Source organism: Physella acuta, unplaced genomic scaffold (genome assembly GCF_028476545.2).
Source record: "Physella acuta isolate Inbredline_101_S28 unplaced genomic scaffold, ASM2847654v3 ptg002343l, whole genome shotgun sequence".
Classification (NCBI taxonomy): domain Eukaryota; kingdom Metazoa; phylum Mollusca; class Gastropoda; family Physidae; genus Physella; species Physella acuta.
This window is the reverse complement of record NW_026733837.1, coordinates 1-22515: the sequence shown is the minus strand read 5'-3', so window position 1 is coordinate 22515 and position 22515 is coordinate 1. Positions and strand designations below refer to the sequence as shown.

At 36.3% G+C, this 22515-nt stretch overlaps 2 protein-coding genes across 2 annotated transcripts in view; both read right to left on the bottom strand.

The window, feature by feature from the left end:
- LOC131933019 (IQ calmodulin-binding motif-containing protein 1) overlaps positions 1–22057 on the bottom strand; it is a 31781-nt gene extending 9724 nt beyond the window's left edge. The window contains exons 1-3 of the mRNA XM_059289877.1: positions 21923–22057; positions 16016–16164; positions 3102–3233 (exon numbers count right to left, since the gene is read on the bottom strand). Coding sequence (XP_059145860.1) covers positions 3102–3233; positions 16016–16164; positions 21923–21998 — 357 coding nt within the window. The 5' untranslated portion in view covers positions 21999–22057. The remainder of the gene's footprint in view (positions 1–3101; positions 3234–16015; positions 16165–21922) is intronic.
- Positions 22058–22167: 110 nt separating this feature from the next.
- LOC131933018 (IQ calmodulin-binding motif-containing protein 1) lies at positions 22168–22281 on the bottom strand (the record flags this gene model as incomplete). Its single annotated transcript, XM_059289875.1, is given in 1 exon segment — positions 22168–22281. A coding segment is annotated over 1 exon segment (114 nt), but the record flags the coding sequence as incomplete, so codon positions are not given.
- Positions 22282–22515: the final 234 nt, after the last annotated feature.

Genomic DNA, 22515 nt, shown 5'->3' with positions numbered 1-22515 from the left:
ATATATATATATATATATATATATATATATACTAGCCGTCCAGGCCAGGACCTGCAATGGCCTCTCTTAAAAACCGTAATCAGCATATAGGCTACCCGGCATTTTTCGGGTTTATGAAATATATTACTTTTCGAATTAACCCTAAACACAACCAACCAAAACCAAACAAAAAAAAGGCAAATATAACACAAACGCAACATTAACACGAAACAAAAACACATACCGAACCACAAAAATGCATACACTAACACAAACACAAAGAAAACACAAACAAAAAAAAAAACAAACGAAAACAAATACAAACGCAAAACACAAACCCAACCACAAACCCAACCACAAAGAAAAAACGCAAACAAAAAGCTCTATACGTTTATGTTTGCATTTAAGTTGTGTTTATGTTATGCATATTGCGTTTGTGTTTTGGTTTGTTTTTTGCGTTTGCATTTGTGTTTGCATTGTGTTTGTGTCTGTCTGCGTATACCAGCCGTCGGTACCCGTTACACGTGAATTATAGGCCTATATATTTTAATGTTTGAGAAAAATATTTAATAAAGAAGTTATTGGTCAAAACGCTATGTGCTTTACAATACGTTAAATGATATTAGTGACAAAGCAAAGAAATAATTAAATGGCTAAAAAAATCCCACACATTTAAACTAACATAGACTACCAATACTTATTAGAAAAATTAAATCCAAATTATGTACATTTTTAGTCAAAGCAACACAATATTAAATGCACACACTGATTAAGAGAATTGAGATTAAGAAACTTAAATGATTTCGTTAAAAACCCGGCTGTTCAATGGTAGTTATGTTGTTTTTGTCTTTTAAAAACAGCATGGGTCTGACCAAACTATCCCTTCATATGCTGATAAACAGGTGAACTCTACCTGCCCTGTGTCCCACCAAATCCCGATAGGCGATTTTATCAATCACATCTTTAAAAAAAAAAAAATTAACATTGACGTGATGTGTCTCGAACCCGGTAACTATTTCACTATCATCTTAGCTATTTAGGCACTTCAGCTTAGGTGGAGAATAAGCGCGGCACTTTACTTAGAAACTTGAGTTACGCGAATAGGCCCTATTATTTCAAATGAAATTATATCGCAAAGCCAATTCCATAGCTAAACAAACAAAGATTTATTAAAAAAAAATTAAGGCCTGAAATAGTTTAGTAATAGAAACTCATTATTGGCATAGATTCTAGATCTAGATAGAGCTAGCTCTACGGCTGGCTTATGTCTAGTTTTTCCGTAGATCTAGATCTTGAATCTAAATAAATAAAGTAAATTTTATAAGTTTAGGCCGAGAAAAGTGTATACATTTCATAGCGTACGTGTTCTTTAAACAAAATTTAGTTTATACATTTATAACATCCATCATATTATTTTCAACAAAAGTCCGTATCTTTAAGTATTCCATATATCGCTGAACATACTGATCACGTTGCAAAAAATATATATTGCGGACAGATATATATATGTATATGTTACGGTCAAAGCCCGAAGTGCGGCCAAAGTGCGGATTGGCCGGCTCTCTTGGCCAAAGCCCGAAGAACTTAGCACTAAGATCGTATTTCGTACATTGGCCGTCCAATGCGCGCACTGGCCGGGATGTCCTGGCCAATGTTCTATCTAGACTAAGTTGTGATCGCGTTTTCATTATTCTGGGTGCGGTTACATTGTGAGTAACGTATTGTTTAGCTCTTGTTTGTATAGCATTCTATATGCAAGGCGACATGGATCAAAAGGGCCGTCAGACCATGAGACAGACATAGCAGATGGCTGTCAAAATAAAAAAATAAAAATCCATGTTAGTTTCCATATGTGACAGCCTTCAAATCTACCAAGAGAGGCTCTCGATAAAATAGTTACTGAGGAAGATCTTGAGAACATTGAACAAGAAATGGAGGTTGCCATAAATGCAACAACATCCTCAGCTAACACATCTGCTGCCTTGGCAGAACGTTTAGATCAGTTGCATGACAATAATGTGGCCAACAGATTCTGTAAAGTTTGTGATAAACATTGTAGTGCAGCTCATTCTTGTGGATCCTGTGGCAACGATGTCCATGCTATTTGTGGAATACCTAATGAAGCAGACGAAGGATACGGAGGGAACATTAATTGCAGATTGTGTCACATTAAACAGAGACAGCATGGAACACAGGTCAGCAACTCATACTGGCTTGCAAACTTAAGGTGATAAGATGCTTAAAACATCAAATACAAAATTTAAAGATGGTGAAGTGGGTGACAATGTACGCATCCGTGTTCCCGATGTTGACAGAGGTCGCTGTGATCCCCGAAGCCTGATTGCAGTGGTCATGAGCGTCGAGGGCGGTTTCTACAAAATTAGGAACGGGACATGGTGTTCTAAAACAACTGTATGCTAGAAGTGAGTTTTCAATTCTTCACGAAAAACTGCTCTTAATGTCGTCAGTTGGCACTGAGAAAAAAATCACTACGAACCATCGCATCTTCACAATCATTGACTGGGGGCGAAGGCTACACTCGCTGTAATTGCACAACTAAGTGCACAACAAATCGCTGCAAGTGTAAAAATAACAAGCTGCTATGTAATTCTAAATACCATAAAAGTTCAACTTGTTGTAACAAATTATAATATTGATTGATTGAGACTATATTGAATGTTTCTGTCATTTACTTTAATTAATAATCAATAAAGACTAAATTTCATGATCCTTACGGCATTAAAAAACCCAAAATCTGCTCATGATTTTCTAATTCGGACTTTGGCCGGTCGTCACTAGCCAGATGATCTTCTAATTAAGACTTTGGCCGGTCCACCCTGGCCAGTCCGCGGATCGGCCGGCCAAAGGCCGAAATCAAGCAAAGTTTCGAACTTTGACCGACCTATGGGAGGCGATATTGGCCAATGCGCGCATTTGCCGGCCAATCCGCGCATTGGCCGACTTCGGGCTTTGACCGTAACATATATATTTATATATATATATATATATATATATATATATATATATATATATATATATATATATATATATATATATATATATATATATATATATTAGGATATAATTTATTGTACATGTTTTTAATAGTAGATAAACCTTACTGGGTTTTGTTGTTGCCATTGCCTTATTTGATGATAAAGTTTCATTTTTCTTTCATCTGTTAAACCGGATGGCTTTAAGTAACCAGGCAATGTTTGTTTAGATACTGCTTTCTTATCCAGCCATTTACGTATCTGTTTTAAGAAATTAAAAAAAGATTAAAAAGAAATATGTAGAATTATTTTCAATATAGTTAAGAGGCTGCGGTATATTATAGATTAATTTTTGGTGATCACTTGCATTTTGATGGTATTTATAATATGTAAACCATCTCGAAGTGACATTGAATTTGGCTGATTTTTTTGTTATACACTTCCGCACTATCTGATTTATCATGATGCTTGCACGCTAAAGAATCACACCCTCCCTCAAAAGGTATGTTTCAATCTTTTAGCAAAATAAATTTTCTTTTATAAAAAAAAAGGTTATCGTTTTAAAAAAAATCTTATTGCTGCATTGATGTGGCTCAACACATTTTAAAGGTCACGAAAAACAAATCATTTTTACTTCAGGAATTTGAATTGTATTCAGAACTAGTGTTTCTTTCCGACATTTTTCTTAAGGGAGAAAGGTGTTGGACGTGCTTTGGGGGGGGGGGGGGGTAAGCCTGTTATTAACATACCTACAAAGTGTTTTTACATATTATACAGATTTAAACACATCTTCTTATATAAGGACAGCGTGTAAGACTGTAAGCCGAAATGAACTTTGAACTTATGTTATAAATCTTGTGTAGGGCTTCGCATTAAAATAAAGATGGCTGGTCTATCGGATAAACTCGAATCTAGATTTAAATATTTAGGCCTTTAAAAATGAACAAATAATTTAGCTTTCGGATATAACTATTGATAGAACTGTTTGTTGTTTCTATTATATTCCAACACTATTATCTATTGCCAATAGCCCTCCATGAATTAAAATTTCCTTTTTCTTTTGTAAATCATTTTTCTTGTACTTGTGGAGTCTTCTGTGTTTGCACATTTTTAAAATATCCTCAAAGCTTTTAGTAAAGTTAGGAAAAAACATTAAGGTGCAGATAGCTGAGTGTCATTTTTGTCTGCTGTTGCATAATTATGACACTAGCTGCATACCCGTGCTTCGCCACGGTGAATATTTTTTATATGTACCAACTTGGAAACAACAATTTAGAATACCTACCACATTTCACTTGATCAATCCACGCTAATTATGTAATTTCTTTTCCCAACACCAAAATAAAGTAATAAAATGTACATTTGTTCATCCCGATGTAATGGTTTATATAAAGGGAAGTCATTGTGTTTTCCTAATTTATCAAGGGACGTAAGGAGAGCTAAAGAACTAAATGTAAATAATTAGAAATTTTGTTTGATGGACATGCCAACAATTATTACCATAAGTTTGAAAAATGAAAATTGTTTTACACCACCTTCGATATTAATTTTTTAAATCATTAATTTAGACCAGGGGTCTCCAAACTTTTCAGCCCGATGGCCGCATTAACTATCAAATGTTAGTTAATGCAGCCCTCGGGCTATCAAATATCAGTTCGGGGGCCAGAGTTTCTTCCAGGCATCTCTTTGAGGTGGTGGCGCCCCCCCCCCCGAAGAACGTCTACCGCCCCCTACCCAACGCAATATAATGTATATAGAAATATATACAAATTTAAAGTATTCCCCCCCCCCCACGAAGAAAAATGTCTGAAAGAAACACTGTCGGGGGCCAACAACATACTCAAGGTCCAAGTTTGCTCTCAAAATATTCTTCACGTATTTCATTCTTGAAAATGTTTGTTTACACAGGTATGTTGTTTCAAAATTTGAAAGGTAATTTGATGCAAAAGTTTCAATATTAGGAAAGTCTTCCTTCGGCAAAAACTTACAAAAACCCACTCGCCCTTCTTTAAACGTGTCTCTAAGGAAGTCATTTGCTTGCAATTCAGTGACCTCCAGCTACAGTTCATCTTTGCAACTGGCCACATTTGCTTCAAATGGGTTTTGAAACAGTCTCACTTTTTCTGCCTTTGTATCCAAGTCAAAAAACCGCTACTGAAACTGCAGCTGGAGGTCTTTGATGATCTCGCATGCAAATGACGCGGGGAACTCAGTGGTTGCTGCAGTTGTAAAGACCTTGCACTGCTGAGAGTGCGTCAAGTTGTTTTAGGTTCAGGAAATTTAAATGACTAGTTATGTCTGCAGCAGAGCCAATTGCTATGCCCTCTTTATCAGACATTAGTGGCTGTGGCTTGCCTTTACTTTTCAGGAAGTCACTTATTTCGTTTCTTAACTTAAATACTCTGCTCAGAACTTTCTCGCAAATTAGACATCTTACTGCTGTGAAATATGGTAAATCTTGCTATTCTGTCTTTGAATCTTTCAGCATGTCTCTGAACTATCTATGGTTAGATATCCTCTCCGGTAACAGTGCCATACATTATATGTAGGGAAGCCAGCTCTTGTGTTATGTTCATGTCTTCATCCACACCTCTATGAAACACAAGAAGTTGAGAGGAGGAACAGCTGTCCGCGACTCGTCGATTGCAATTGAAAAATGAGGAAACCTGCTTGCATTTTTTCGCTATTTGAGTCACGATGTTTTCACCAATGTCTACAACACGGTGGGCAATGGTATTTGCACCCAAGGAGACAATATCAAATTGCTTTGAATTTTCTGGGCCAAGTCTATCAGCCACCTATAACAAACATTTATTCAGTGGATAAAAAGATAGCTGCGGGCCGTAGTTTGGAGACCCCTGATTTAGACGATGAGCACATTAGACTTTGCAATCCACGGTCCGTCACCACAACATACAGAATTAAACATTATATATGTGATTATAGATACTAGCGTGCCCGTCACCGCGCGTTGCGGTGGGGTTAGAAGAAAGTATGACGAAATATTTTAATGCGTTACCAATACTATATTCCTAGCACGCCCCAGTGCGTGGTGTATGAAAGCCCTGAGTGTACGTTAATCACTCTTTGTAATAGTGAGTTAGAGTACACTTCATTGACAGCCTAGGTGTCAGGGCCTAGAGCGGCGCTCACTTAAGCCCCCGATTACACTAGCACAGGGGCGCCCAGTACGGCCGCTGACTCGGTTTAATCATCGAAAGTCGTGTGCCGCCTTGTCAATATTGTACGGTGCTCCTTAAAACTAGGCGCCATAGTTCCCATGGGATAGAGCAGGGCGCTAAATCGCACCAAGCCGGGACGCCGGCGAACACGCCTGATTCAATTTAGTGAACGACTATAACGCCCCATCTTATCCATTGTCACAAGGGAGCCCGTGGAGCTTCGGGTCACACAATAGCCTGTTGAAATTTTAACGCTAAATATAGTAGTACCCCTTAATGCTATGCAGGACGCCCGATTAACGGAAACAAAGTGCCTAGATAGCCGCTCTGGAAATCATCAACTCCCCAAATTTTCATGGAACTCGGATGAAAGGTGTGGAACAGCATCCGACTTTTTTCTTATATGCCAACATAGCCGCTCTTGAACTCTGGGTGCCAAACCGTGCTCGGGGCAAATCGCAATCTGCGGTCGGACGCGCCGGATTCAGTTTAGTGGACGACTATAATACTACTTCTAATTCATATTCTAACACACACTTTAAAACGGACGTATGCACCATAGCGTTACCGGGATAGTCCGGGGTGCCAAATTGCACACTGTAGGGCGAAGGCGATCGCGCTTGATTCAATTTAGTGAACGACTAAACGCCCCATTTTATTCATAGTCTATCGCAATGTTTCAAAAGAATATAGGTGCTATAGCGCTCACGGGATAACCCGGGGCGCCAAATTGCACCCTACCGGAGCGTCGGCGGACACGCCTGATTATGTTTAGTGAACGACTCTAAAACCCAATCTTATGCAAAGTCTTTTGCAAAGTTAAAAACGGACGTATGTGCCATATAGCTCACGCCATAGCCCGGGGGGAGGGGGGGGATTGCACCCTGCCATGGCGCCGTTGGACTTGCCTGATTCAATTTATTATGGAAACTGTGTGTAATCGATGTATGACGCAGTAAACAGCACATACATTTCGCAACGCTATATTTCTTTTTTTTTTTTTTACATACGCCAGAAAACCTGTTAGACAGCAACTGACAAAATGATTCTCTTTTATTTGAAAAAAAGCTTCCAAAGCATATAATAACGATTACTCAAGTTAGTTGCAAATGGTAATTCTTGCTCAATTAAGCTGTATTAAGAACGTTGATGTTTTAAAATACACTATGAGTTTCCAGTCTTCAGCTATTTCATTAATTCTTTTCTGTACTGCATTATTGCCAATATTTTTTACTTTCTATTATAAAGAATATAGAGAAAGTATTGTAATCACAATGTAATGCACAAAAAACACATGTAATTTTGACAGTTTTCACCATTTTATAACTCAGTCCATCATCACATCCGGAGAATAGAGGAGTTATTTTAATCGGGCCAAAATTATAAACCCAGATATATCAAATTTTTGGCGTTTTATGCGTAATTGAGTCGGAAAAACTGGACTTTGCAATTCTGTCCGTATGTCTGTGTGTGTGTGTATGTATGTATGTCTGTAAACACGATAACTTGTGTACCGTTACAGCTAGGTTGATGAAATTTCATATATAAGTATTATATCGAATTTGTAGTTCTATATCAACTACTCTGCGATTTCCGATAACCGTAAATGGAACTTATTCTACTTTCAATTTTTCAAAAGCCTATAGCTTGAGTACTGTTTCAGATAGATAAACGAACCTTTACATATAAGTAAAATATCTAATTCTCTGCCTTGTATCAAATTTGGTTCCCTGCTGTCAAAACGACCCGGGACAAATCGGCCCCGTCAAAACGGCCCCGTTAATTTGACCCCGTCAAATCGACCCCCGTCAAAACGACCCAGTCAAAATAGCCCCGTCAAAAGGGCCCCGACTTATTGGCTCCCGTCAAACGGGCTCCCGTCATATTGACTTGCGACATATAGGCTCCCGACAAATGGGCTCCCGATATTTAGGCTCCCGACAAATGGACTCCCGACATATTAACCCCTGACAAATAGGCTCAGGACATATTGGCTCCCGACAAAGCGGCTCCCGACATATTGGCTCCCGACATAAGGGCTCAAGACAAATGGGCTCACGACAAATGGGCTCACGACATATTGGCTACCGAAAAATGGGCTCCCGACATATTGGCTCCAGGCAATTGAGCTCCCGACATATTGGCTTTTGACAAAATGACTCCCGACATATTGGCTCCAGACCAATGAATGACCACTATTGGCATACAAGTAACCATTTTGTCCTACCTCCAATACCACTATAAATTCTTTTAAATGCCCGAATGAAATAGTTTTTCATGAACCAACATTAATTCACAAATAAATCGAGCCCTTAACAGCTAAATTCCACCAATTCTAAAGTTTTGATAATGTTTAATTTACAACAGAAAAGATCTGTTTCTTAAAAGCGAGCACAGAAAATAAGGCCTGCCGAACAAGAGATGCATACGTTGTATTCAGTGGCGGAACTAGAAAAAATGGGCCACCCCGCAAAAATATTTTTAGCCCCCCCCCCATATCTATATCTATGTCTATATTTATCTATCTATATCTATCTATATCTATTTCTATATCTATATCTATCTATCTATCTATCTATCTATCTATCTATCTATCTATCTATCTATCTATCTATCTATCTATCTATCTATCTATCTATCTATCTATCTATCTATCTATCTATCTATCTATCTATCTATCTATCTATCTATCTATCTATATATATATATATATCTATATATATATATATATATATATATATATATATATATATATACAGTGGCGTAGCGAGGTCGGGTGTCACCCGGTGCGGCACTTAATGGTGTCACCCCCCCCCCCCCCCAGAGGCAAAGAGACCCTTCCCAGGGACAAACTTTCAAATTTTCAATTTGCACCCCCCCTCAAGTTTTCAATTTGCACCCCCCCCCCCCCCACCTCAAGTTTTCGATTTGCACCCCCCCTCGAGTTTTTCTCTATATATTTTGCTGTTTTTTGCCTTGGTGTCAACCCCCTAAATGGTGTCACCCGGTGCGGTCCGCACCCCCCGCCCCCCCCCCCCCCTCGCTACGCCCCTGTATATATATATACAAACACACAATAAGAACATAGGATTCTCATTGCTGGCCTGTTCGGGTTTTGAAAAAATAATAATTTTTTTTAATGGCTTAAAAATAAAATAAATTCTTATTTTGTATCAGCATGAAAATAGTCAAATATTCAGGTAGCCTTGAAGTAGTTATGTCAAAACTGTCGGCAAAAACGCCGTTTTTGCACGAATATAATAGCTTTTCATTTAATATTTTCTTTAATAGAAAGGGCTTTAATAGCAATTAAAAATACATTTTAAACGCTCTAATTCTGCCTAATTTTTATAGTTGCTATTACACAACAATTCTCATTTAACGCTTGAAAACTATCAACAAGAAGATTTTTCAACGCAGTCGCGCAACAGATTTTGATCCCCCCTCCCATTCACTCCAGGGTCTTTTTTTTTCCATTCAACGTATTTCTTTACAAATACCCGTAAAATGTACTAAATTGAATAGCCTTTACTGGCATACTACGAAAAAACCAAGTTAACTCCTTTCACCTATGTCGAACGTTTAATGTGGTTATTGATTACATATATAGTTACCTACATGTTATAGTTGTGAAGAACGACTGTTAACATACTAATGGTGAGAATGCAAGCATAGTTATCTATTAAGCCTACGTAGTTGTATTTAATAAGCAAGTGTACTTGGGTGTAGCCCTACCATATCGCGATAATTGTAGAACCTCTAAGTATAAATACGTATTTTAACTATAGTCTCTAGAACCAGTAGTGCATTTAAAAGTAAGAACATTTATTTAGAATGCCTCAGTCGGTGTATGTATGTATGTATGTATGTATGTATGTATGTATGTATGTATGTATGTATGTATGTATGTATGTATGTATGTATGTATGTATGTATGTATGTATGTATGTATGTATGTATGCATGCATGTATGCATGTATGCATGTATTCATGTATGCTATCCATCCATCCATCCATCCATCCATCCATCCATCCATCCATCCATCCATCCATCCATCCATCCATCCATCCATCCATCCATCCATCCATCCATCCATCCATCCATCCATCCATCCATCTATCTACCTACCTGCCCGCCCCCTCCCCCCCCCCCACCGCCCGCTGTTACTCCCGCGCTCTCTACTCATATAGCTATCACCCCCATCCCCACCAGTCTGGTGAGCTATGGTTCACGCCAAATTTTTACAATCGTAGAGCCGGTTGAATTAGTGACGGCTATTAGGGACAGCTAATTAAGTTTTTAAACGATTTGAAACTAAGTGGAGGTAATAACAAGTTCTGCTTGATCTTTTCATTGTAATCTTTAAATTGTCGTAACGGACGGGTGCTTTCACGAGGGCGGGGGAAGGGGAGGGTGGGGACTATCGTCCTTAACGAGCTGCTAATATTGTTTTAAAGCAAAATATTTTCAGTCGCAGCATTGGTAGTGTTGAATTCACAAATTATGAATTACTGAAAAGTAGAAAATAAAACAACTAAATAGCGGCTTTAAATGCACTACTGGTTCTAGAGACTATAATTATTACGACAAAAAATATTTTCTTTATGGGACTCTGTACTAGCACTATTCCAGCCATTAATGGATCGCATATAAATAAGTTACAAAGTCTGTTTACCCGTTTAAGAGCTATGATTATTTTGTAATATAGCCAAATCGACTAATTTATTTTTTGTAATTGTTTTTTTAAAGATGCATTTTCGACAAATTGTGATCAAATGCACTCTTCTGATTAAACGTGTGTTTCAAACGCACATGTTATGGGCATACACATTAGGTTACTTAAATTAAAAAAACCGGGAGTGATCTCCCCTAAACTTTCTCGAATATTCTTATATGAAACAACAGGGAATGTCAACTCGGGATATAGACATCACTTTTAATCCATTTTAAATACTTAAACTTTTTAAAATAAAATAAAATCTCGTAGAAAAAAGAATTGCACACCAAGTGAACGTCATACAAAACGTGCAAAATAGTGCGGAATATTATTAGTACTTTATAAATTCACATGCGTTTTTTGAGAAATCGGAAATAGCGAAAATTATTACTTCCGGTCAACGGAAATTACTCAAAATTTTATAGAAGGCAGAGAATCAGATCTTTTACTTACATGTGAAATTTTATTTATCCATCTGAAATAGTACTCAAGTTATAGGCTTTTGAAAAATTCAAAGTAGAAAAAGTTCCATTTCCGTTTATCGGAAATCGCTCAAAAGTTGATACCGATCTACGATTTTGATATAATACTTGTATATGAAATTTCATCAACCTAGCATTAACGGTACTCAAGTTATCGTGTTTACACACACACAGACATACGGACAGAATGGGACAATCCAGTTTTTTCCGACTCCATTACGCATAAAACGCCAAAATTTTGATATATCTGGATTTATAATTTTTGCCCAATTAAAATAAGTCCTCTACATCCCAGATGTGATGAAGGACTGAGAAGTAAAACGGTGAAAACTGTCCAAATTTAATGTGATTTTTGTGCACGATAACAAGACTTTCTCTCTACTTCGTATATACGAGAAAGTAAAAAAGAGTTGTTCCCCTACATTTTGATATACTTATCAAGAATGCTCTTTCATCAAGACATCTTTTGGTGGTTTTAAAAAAATCTACAGAATTTGTGGGTGTTTTTTTAAAACCCTTTTTAATTTGATAAAAAAAGTAACAAAAGCTAATTTCAATGCAATTAATTTAGATGATCTCGTAGAAAAAAGTATTGCTTGATAAATTATCTCATTCTTATGTTGTTTTTTTTTTCTCTTTTTATTTCGGTCATCGAAAATTAATTGACATTACCAAAGAATAAGATCTTATACTTATGTTGGAATTTTCGTCTACCTAACCAAAACAGTAATTAAATTATGGGTATTTGAGTATTTGGAAACCAGAAATATAGTACACTACCATTGCCGGTGATCGGAAGTCACTCAAAATTGAAAGTAATCCAAGTATAAGATCTTATACGCATATATAAAACGAGAAAAATGGCCCGTTGAGGAAGGATACAACGGGCGCTAGGTTGACAATAAAATAGCAGGATGCCATTGTTTATGTCGCCATTACACGTGAAAACCAAATTGTTTTTGCTTTTTTTTTAAATTTTTATTTAGTTACCGAAAATATTAAAAACATCAAATACATCCAATCTTTAGTAAAGTCCGAAAAAACCAGACACAGGATTTTATAACCATATTAATTGTAACTACGCCGTGCATGATTTTTAAATTAATTAATGGGCCTCTCGAATACTTTCTCGCTCGCGTCCATTTCGATTTTTGCACGATTAGAATACAATTACAATCTTTATATTCCCGTATACAATAAAGTAGGGAGGTGTAAAACTCGTAAACGGTCAAAATATTTAATTTTTCTGTACAATTATAATTATAATTCAAGTATTGACTATACATTTTTCGTCTTGGGTCCTGCCATAATAATAATTTCATCTTTAAAAAAAAAACCGTGAAAATGTCTCTCGCATGAACTGACATATTTGCAATCTAGAAAAGGTAGAAATTAGAAATTCTCCACTCTACCTGTTTGTTATTTGGTATTCTATAGAATGACTAGAAAATATATATGATAGAAATATGATGTATTTCAAACTTTGACGACCCATTTCAGGCAATAAATAAATTGCCTAAGTAGCAAGTGCGGGGCGGAGAATGCATGTGTCCGGTCATAAACGCCATGGACAACCCCCCCCCCCCCCCCGCGATATAAGTCCCCTGGACACCCCCCCCCCCCAATTGAGGTTTATATTAGGAAAAAACAAAGATGATGAGAACCAAAATTAATAACTAAGTACAAAACAAACATTAGAAAAACAAGTTAATAAAAAGTCTAGTGACAATTTAAGCGCAATTTCCTTAATTAATTTTTTTTTAGAATTCACAGACCTACGTAAAAATCCTTTCGAACCTCTGCACATTCGCTATGGTAAAATCCTTTCGAACCTCAGCGCTTTGCGCTAAAAACCAACACGATGCTCAGTTTAAATTTTAAAAAATCCTTTCGAACCTCCGCTTATTCGCTATGGTAAAATCCTTTCGAATCCTCAGCTTTGCACTAAAAACCTACACGATGCTCAGTTTAAATGTTCTTAATTAATTTTTTTGTGACCGAACGAAAGGATATTTTTGAAAACTTTCTTCGGCAATATTGGTCTAAATTATGGCAGGAATCGATTGGTAAATGTTCCAAGTCGCTAAGTGGTCTGGTTGCCGAGATATGGAGCAAAAACTGCATTTGTTCGAGGTTTTTTTGGCTTTTCTTGGAAATTCAGGAAGGAATTCCGGGAATTTTTTTGGCCCACAATCATCCTTGGAACTTATTTGCTTTTGGAACTAGTCCTCGATATTGCTTCGTTGAGGAGGAGATACGACTTAAAGCTGCGGACATCCATCCATCCATCCATCCACCCACCCACCCACCCACCCATTCATAAACCAGTGCTGATTAACCTCCAATAACCTAAGGTTGTCATTGGTTCCAAACAAAAACATCCTACCTTTTGACTCGGTACCGGAATCGAACAAAAGAAACTGTTGTCTATCTTGTGTCATTTTATATTGATCAGGAATGATTATATCATCAACATTCCTTGGATCAGACAGTGGGTGTTTTGACGTTGACGCCTGATGTTACGTATGTGTGGAATCGAGGGCAGCTTGGCCTTGGCATCTTCAGTAATCGTAGTAATGGACTGAGTGATGATCTGCTGAGGTGTTGCTTCCGTTCCTTCTGCCAGTTGTTTCATCTGCTGCACTACTTTTTACACACTTCTAGTTGAGATGGATCTGGTCCATGCGAATGTTCATTACAACGCCCGACAAGCTGTTCACCATGAATTTTTATCCTAGCCTTCAAAAATCATCTTTGAATTGCCTTTATTAGATTTTTAAAATTATTATTATTTTTATCATTTCCTAAAACAGCTTTGGCAATTGGTAAGAGTGGGGTTTGAATACATTGGTTGATATGATTTCCTAGTGAGTAACTAATACCAAACGTCTAAACTTAAACTGAAGTAACAATTGATGAACGTTCATTGAGGGGTCTTCGGGTGGTGGTTCAATACGTACATCTGGATGTCTTTTTCTAGTGGGAGGTTTACGTTGCAAATGCGGCATTCGTAAGTAGTTACGTCTTGGTGTTCTTGCCTGTAGTGCATAGTTATGTCGGTGTGAATTATTTTATCGTCACAGATGCTGCGCTGTTTGAGATTTGTGTGTGCTATGTTCTCATGAGTTTCCGCTTCCTTGGATGTTTTGTACTTCTTGCTGCAATATTTGCATTTCCTGATGATGTGAACTGCTTTTGTTGTCTTTGAAGTTTTTGTTGTTTTCCCTGATTCTGTGGGGCTGTGTTCATTTTTTTTTTCTTTTTGGTGTGGTTGTGTCCATTTCTATTTCTGGGTTAAGGCTTGTTGTTGCAAAGTTTTGATGTGTTGTTGTTGCTGATTTTTCCGACTGGTAGTTCCGCTGTTATCGTAGTTGAAGTTGTTTGTTTGTCTGTCTGATTAAGAGGCCCTTTAAATTGCCTTTATTAGATTGAACGAACTCCATTCCAGAAATTATACGATTTGTGGAGAAATAAATTTGATGTCGTATTTATACCATGGTTCTGTGTGCCAAGCTCCCGCCGGTGAATCTCTCAAATCTTTTGTATTGTTAAAACTGTGTTGCTTTGATCCGCACGGCTCCAACAGGGGGATGACCTATATCTAAGGTGTTGTCGGTGCCCGATCTTTGATCAAATACAACCAAGGTCACTACTTGACTTTCAAATAGTATGCTTTTATGTTAGTCTTTTGTTAGTCGATAAAAAAATTACATTAATTTAATTAAATTTAGTTTTTCTTGGTTCTCATCATCGTTGTTATTTCCTTATATAAACCTCAGTCGGGGGGTTATTATACAGGGGGTTTATATCACGGGGGGTTTATGTCGGGGGCTTATGTCCAGGGGTTTATGTCCAGGGGGTTTTTGACCGGGAGACGAGAATGCGGACCGCACCGGCTGACACCATTTAGAGGGGTGACGACAAGGCAAAAAAATTGCAATATGTACAGAAGAAAAATGCTTTTTGCCAGTTCCATTAATGATTAATTGAAGTTAAATAGTCTACTACGTACAAATCGACAATTATTACAAACTGGAGGGGTGACACCATGACATAATTAATTATAGAGTTAAAATGTTACATCCAACAATATTATTAACAGACTATAGATAAACATATTTAGTATTAAGTCTGTAGTGATTAAAGTTCGTAGATTTACAACAAACTCACAAAAAAACAATACAAAAGTAGGACATTCCCAATCCCATCATTTACACCCCAGACCAAAATTGATCCCAGAAGAAATTACGCCCTGTGAATTACTCCAAGCTCAAGAACCCTGTATACACCAATTCTATACATATGTCTTACGTTATTGCTAAACTTGAGAAATAGCCTAAAATTAATAATTCACCTCAGCCTAAACCTAACCCTAACCAAACAATAACCCCAATCCTAGGCATTAGTTTAAGCTTAACCCTGACCCTAAATCTAACCTTAACCCTAACCCTTACCTTTACCCTTATGTATGTGTATATATATATATATATATATATATATATATATACACACTTTTTTCTTGGGTGTGTGTGTGTGGGGGGGGGGGGGGGGGGGGGGCGGGGCGGGACCATCTTGACTACGCCAAAGGTGAAAATAATACACTTTCTTTCCCCAAAATATATTGCAGTTTTCAGTGGAGATATTTTGGTGAGATTGCTTACTTTTCTTTGAATGGTAATGGCAGCATGGACTTGCTTAGTTATATATTGTCTTTCTTTTAGCCTCGATCTTTCCCTATGACCTCTCCAAACTGTCTGAATATTAGTAGCAGCAACAGCTTTCTCATTATTCAAGAATCTTTCAACTTCAGCTTTGGAAAAAAGAATGACAGAAATAGGCCACATAAAATACTTTACTATAACTATAACATAAAAAAATTATAAGCATGTAAAATAAGGGTAGTGCACTTCTCATGTTAAATGAGTGTTAAAGAAATTTGATTAACATTTTAAAAATGTGTTCGCTTTGCATCAACCTAATTTAAAAAAAATAATAACTTTAAACCAGGAAGAACAAAGTAAATATATAACCGATATTTTGTCAAATCAATTCTAAACAATGTATTCTCTTATCTTTTATTTATTTCTAGCAGTCCCGGCCCGACTCTGCACTGGCTTTTGTGAAAAACTTACCTGTAAAGGACCGTGACTGTTATGCCCGATTTTTGGGAATATATTAAATTTTCAATATAAACCCTCTCCACTTCCACACACTTCCGCAGCTAAGAAACAACAATAAACCCTAAGCCTCACCCCAATTTCCAATACAAACCCTAAACCTCACCACCAAACATAAAATAAGCATACATACAAATATAAACCAACCCTTATCTCAACCTCTAACAGAGTCTAACATAACCCATCTCTCTCCGTACACATGCCGAAGCGTTTGGAGGACGTGCCCGAATCGATTTAGTGAACGATTACAGTAGCCCGACGTATCCTCTTCCTTGTACGATAAACGTCTTTCCCAACAACGATACAACAAAAAACGTCACATTCTTACCTTCCATGTCATAAAAAACATTCGCTAAAATTGTGCTTATAAAAGTTGTCTTTAATAATGCACACAACTGATTTTTTCTCTGCTTAAACTTAAAAACATAGACTTAGATAATCGACTTTAAATTTAGAAAATTATAGTTTTAATGGACGCCAGCGAGAAAAGTCTCAAAAGTATTTGAGAGGTCCATAAATTAATTTAAAATCATGCACGGCGTAGTTACAATTAATATGGTTATAAAACCTGACTGGTTTTTTTCGGACTTTACTAAAGATTGGATGTATTTGATGTTTTTAATATTTTCGGTAACTAAATTAAAAAAAAAAGCAAAAACAATTTGGTTTTCACGTGTAATGGCGACATAAATAATGGCATCCTGCTATTCGATAGGCCGCCATAAATTTTATTGTACACATTGTAAGCTAAAATAAACCGGGAGTGATCTCCCCTAAACTTTCTCGAATATTCTTATGTAAAACAACAGGGGATGGGAACTCCATTTTAAATACTTAAAGTTTTAAAAATAGAATAAAATCTCGTAGAAAAAAGAATTGCACACCAAGTGAACGCCAATGAAATGTGCATAATAGTGCGCAATATTATTAGTACTTTATAAATTTACATGCCTTTTTTGAGAAATCGGAAATAGCGTAAATTAGAACTTCCGGTCAACGGAAGTTACTCAAAATTTGAGAGAAGGTAGAGAATTAGATCTTTTACTTACATGTGAAATTTCATCTATCTATCTTAAATAGTACTCAAGTTATCCGCTTTTGAAAAACTCAAAGTAGAAAAAATACCACTTCCGGTTATCGGAAATCGCTCAAAAGTTGATACGGATCTACGATTTTGATAAAATACTTATATATGAAATTTCATACCTAGCTGTAACGGTACACAAGTTATCATGTTTACACACACAGACACACACAGACATACGGACAAGATTGCAAAGTTATGTTTTTCCGTATCAGTGAGGTGTAAAACGTCGAGATTTGTAAAAATCTCGATTTTTTTTTGCACGATTACAAGGCTTTCTCTATACTTCGTATGTACGAGAAACTAAAAAAGAGAAACTAGGTCATGGGTGTTATGATATATGTTTGACTAGATAAATTGGTGCGCATGAATGCTGGTGCGAAGCGATAATATTGAACGAGTGAAAGGGTGACGCAGTACGCAAGAAAGTGACGTTTGAGTGTGAGCTCGTTGTTGCCGGGGAAGAAGCTTAGATTAGTCTTGTTCGTGTTATGTTAGGGTTAGATTGTCCAGTCTTAGTATCGTTTGTTCAAGCTGTCCGATGTCTATTTCTATAGTGCAATAAATGGAATTAGTAAACAATGTCATTTTGTCAAATCATTTGTAAGCCTTGATGTCGTCGTGTCTCAAGATGCACTGTTGTATGGCTAGACATAATGAAATGGTAGTGGTACTGAAATATAATATTGAATCAGGTAGTTGTACCCTCTCACTGCATAGCTGTGGTACACATATAGAACCCAGTGACAACAATGGGGTTTAAATTTGCATTGTTATTTAAAAACTTGATCTGCAAAGTTTTGTAAACAAAACAACTATAAAGTGGGGCTGTCAGAAATCGATTACGGAGTTCCTGTACAGCCAATCAATGTTTGTCTTACGAAAGTGAAACATCGGGTTATAACTTAGGCTTGATGAAAATAAATAGAAATATAATTTTAAACTCAAAAAATTATTTTCAAGTTCTCTGGATCTGCAACTTGTATAGCATTGATTATAAAAATATTAAATTTCTGAATTATGTTTAGGCTTAAGTTTTTAATAAAACTTTATCTTTTATTATTTTTACTGTCCTAAATCTAAAAAAAGCACATTTTTATTCCATGTCTACAACATTACGGAATGATTTTCGTCAACTCACTAGTGTCCATTATCGTATTTATAAAAGTCTTTGTCCCGCTTTTTTGTTCTAGGAGGATGAATTCTAAAATAGTAAATGTTAACAATCTTTCAGAAAGTTTCACGGATTCCACCGATGCTGAACACTCAGCACAAAAGAAAAATATATTGTGGGAAATGAGGTCGCCAAATACAAATAGTTTAGCCAGAAGGTTCACGCAAATACCTCAAGTGTTATAATAACCAGTGTAGCAAAAACCAACCTGATTCGTTCAGGGGTATGGGTTCCCATTTTGGGCAAAACCAACCGCAGACATTTTGTTCCATATGTTTATATATATATATATATATATATATATACTAGGCATACTGCCTAGCTTCGCTTAGGTTTTCAAAAAAAAAAAATGATAAATTGAATGATTGATTAATAGGTGATTGGCTGTTATGTTAAATGCTTAGGGCCTAAATTTATACAGTGGGGTACTTTTTTGTGCCTATAAATTGATGGAATATTCGCAAACTTATTACTCGCAAGGTTATTAGACAGAAAGGGCTTTCATAAAAATTATTAATCAAATATAATATTAAATTACTTTTGCAATTAATTTTTCGATTTCATTACAATACAAAACTTAATTTATAACTAACAAAATATCCATTTAAAACAATGCTATGCATTATGATTTTTGTTTATTCTTAAAAAAAGTATACAAAACATTAAAAAATTGTTACATTAAAAAGTTACCGCCCCTGTTCATAGACCAAATAACCGAATCTCGTATAATGAGAATTTCAATCGCAGTCATTTTTAGCCCTCTTTGAGAGCTTTGATGCTGACCAACAGTTTTTTCCATACGGCCCAGTCATCTATAGAGGTGTATGCAAAGAATTAGCCAGTTATACAAAGAGTAAGTACCCTAAAATTTGTGTAGAAATTACCCTGTTTTCCCCATAAAATACAAAGATTATATAGAGAAATACGACTGGTCAGTTTTGACCCATTTACGAAGTTTTCCCGGACATAGCAAGTTTTTTGTGACACCCCAAGGCGTTCTCCTACCACCTCACAAAATATCAAGGGGGGTCGTCGGAGGAATATTTTTTTCGATATATAGAGAATTTCACTCGCGGTCAATTTTTAGCCCTCGTCGAGGGCTTTGAGTCAAACCGACAATTTTCCCTAAAGGTCAAGCCATTGACCTAAGAGTATGCAAAAAATTAGCCAGATATACTGAGTTTAAGTACCCTAAAGTCTGCGTTGAAATGACCCTCTGTTTTTCCCATAAAATACAAAGATTATATAGGGAAATACAACTGGTCAGTTTTGACCCCTTTACGAAGTTTTCCCAGATATGCCGAGTTTTTTGTGACACCCAAGGCGTTCTCCTACCACCTCACAAAATATCAAGGGGGGTCGTCGGAGGAAATTTTTTTTCGTAATAGAGCTCATATAAAGAGAATTTCACTCGCGGTCACTTTTTAGCCCTCGTCGAGGGCTTTGAGTCAAACCGACAAATTTCCCTAAAGGTCAAGCCATTGACCTAAGAGTATGCAAAAAATTAGCCAGACATACTGAGTTTAAGTACCCTAAAGTATGCGTTGAAATGACCCTCTGTTTTTCCCATAAAATACAAAGATTATATAGGGAAATACAACTGGTCAGTTTTTGACCCCATTACGAAGTTTTCCCAGATATACCGAGTTTTTTGTGACACCCCAAGGCGTTCTCCTACCACCTCACAAAATATCAAGGGGGTCGTCGGAGGAATTTTTTTTTCGTAATATAGCCCATATAAGACGCCGGTCAATCGAGGTCAGTTTTGACCCCCTGTCCGTAGACTTTTAGCCAAACCGTCACCGGCCCCCGTGTTCTGTCGCCCCAAGGCAAGATCCTGCCGAATTTGAAGCGCCTGCGGCGCAGGGAAGTGCCCTATGGGGCACCCGACAACTTTGCTTTATATATTACGAGCCGACCCGCGGTGTATTATACGCCGCTATTTAGTTGTTTTTTTCTACTTTTCAGTAATTCATAATTTCTGAATTCGACAGTACCAATGCTGCCACTGAAAATATTTGCTTTAAAACACTACCCCCCCCCTGAAAGCAGCCTCCTCTTAGTTACCTCCTCTAAGTTTAAAATCGTTTCAAACTAAATTATCTGCCCCTAAAAGCCGTCACCAAACCCGGCTTGTAAACAGTTAGCGTGAACCACAGCTCACCAGACCATGTGAGGGGGGGTGGTGGTAGCGATAGAGAGGAAGAGAGAAGACTACAGCTTGTTTTCTAACGTCTCCCAGAAGAGAATTATATATATAGATAGAGATTAGCAAATTGCATAGATAAACAAAGATTTCAATAGAGTAATTAAGGCCTGAAATACTTTAGTATAGAAATGTATTATTTGAATAGATTCTAGATTTAGGTAGGGTCTACATCTATGTAAGTCTAGTTTTTCCGTAGATCTAGATCTCTAGATCTAGAATATCTAGATCTAGATGATCTAGAAAATCTAGATCTAGAATATCTAGATCTAGAATCCTAATAGAATTTTTTTTTTAAGTTTAGCCCGAGCAAAATTGTATTGTATAGATTTTATAGCGTACGTAGATCTAAATCAAATTTGAATGAAATAGTTCATTTCTTTTTATTCTAAACACGGCAGATGACGTCATTAGTTAATGTATAAACATTAGTGACGTCACTGTTTTATGCATTCTTTTTCACAACTATAAACCCTTTTCCTGTTGCATAATTAAAACTGTTTCTCTACATTCGAGTACGCCTTTATTTTTTATTTTTCTTCTTTAAATAAAATTGTGGTTATACATTTAAAACATGTAACATATTATTTTCAACAAATGTCCGTATAAAGGTGTCCATATATTGCTGCCGATTCTGACGAGATATCCGGCGAAAATATTTTGCGGACAGACAGAGAGAGAGAGAGAGAGAGAGAAAAGCGCACATGGGCTATTATATATTAGGATCATATGGTTTTGAAATATGATCCTTTATTATTGTTAAGGCAGACAGCTTTTGCTATTTTATTATAGGGAAAAAGTATCGTGCTGCGGAACACCAATTGTACTCCTCTTCCCTATGAACACCAATTGTACTCCTCTTTCCCTATGTAATATAATTCACTACAATTTATTATAATTGTATTAATATTGAAAGAGAACTCTTACAAGCAAGTAAAATGTCTAATTCCTGCAACTTCTTTTCATGTAACTTGCGTAAAATTTGTTGTCTTTTTAATTTCATTTGATGGTAAAGCTCTGATTGATACTGTGTCTGGAGGTAATCAGTCTCTTGCTTTTCTTTCTTCCCTCCTGAAACCAAAACAAAATAGATGAGAAATAAAATAGCTTCTTAAAATATTTTTGCGTTAACAGCCGTAATATAATTAAAAAAAACCTTAACTAACACAATTTTACCTGTAAGTTTTATGAAATTTGGAAAATGCATTGTTTGCTCTAGTTAATTTTTTTCTAGTAGAATAGCCTCTGTAAGTAGCTTGTATTAGAACAGCACACTCTTTTTGCTTCTACAATGAATGATTGGAAGACATTTAACAATAAGTAACAAAAATGCTCTAAATTATCCTTGACCTGTTTTACTTTTTTACACTGACATGTATATATATATATATATAAATATATATATATATATATATAATATATACTATATATATATAGATATATATATATATATATATATATATATATATATAATATAGTATATAAATATATATATATATATATATATATACTATATATAT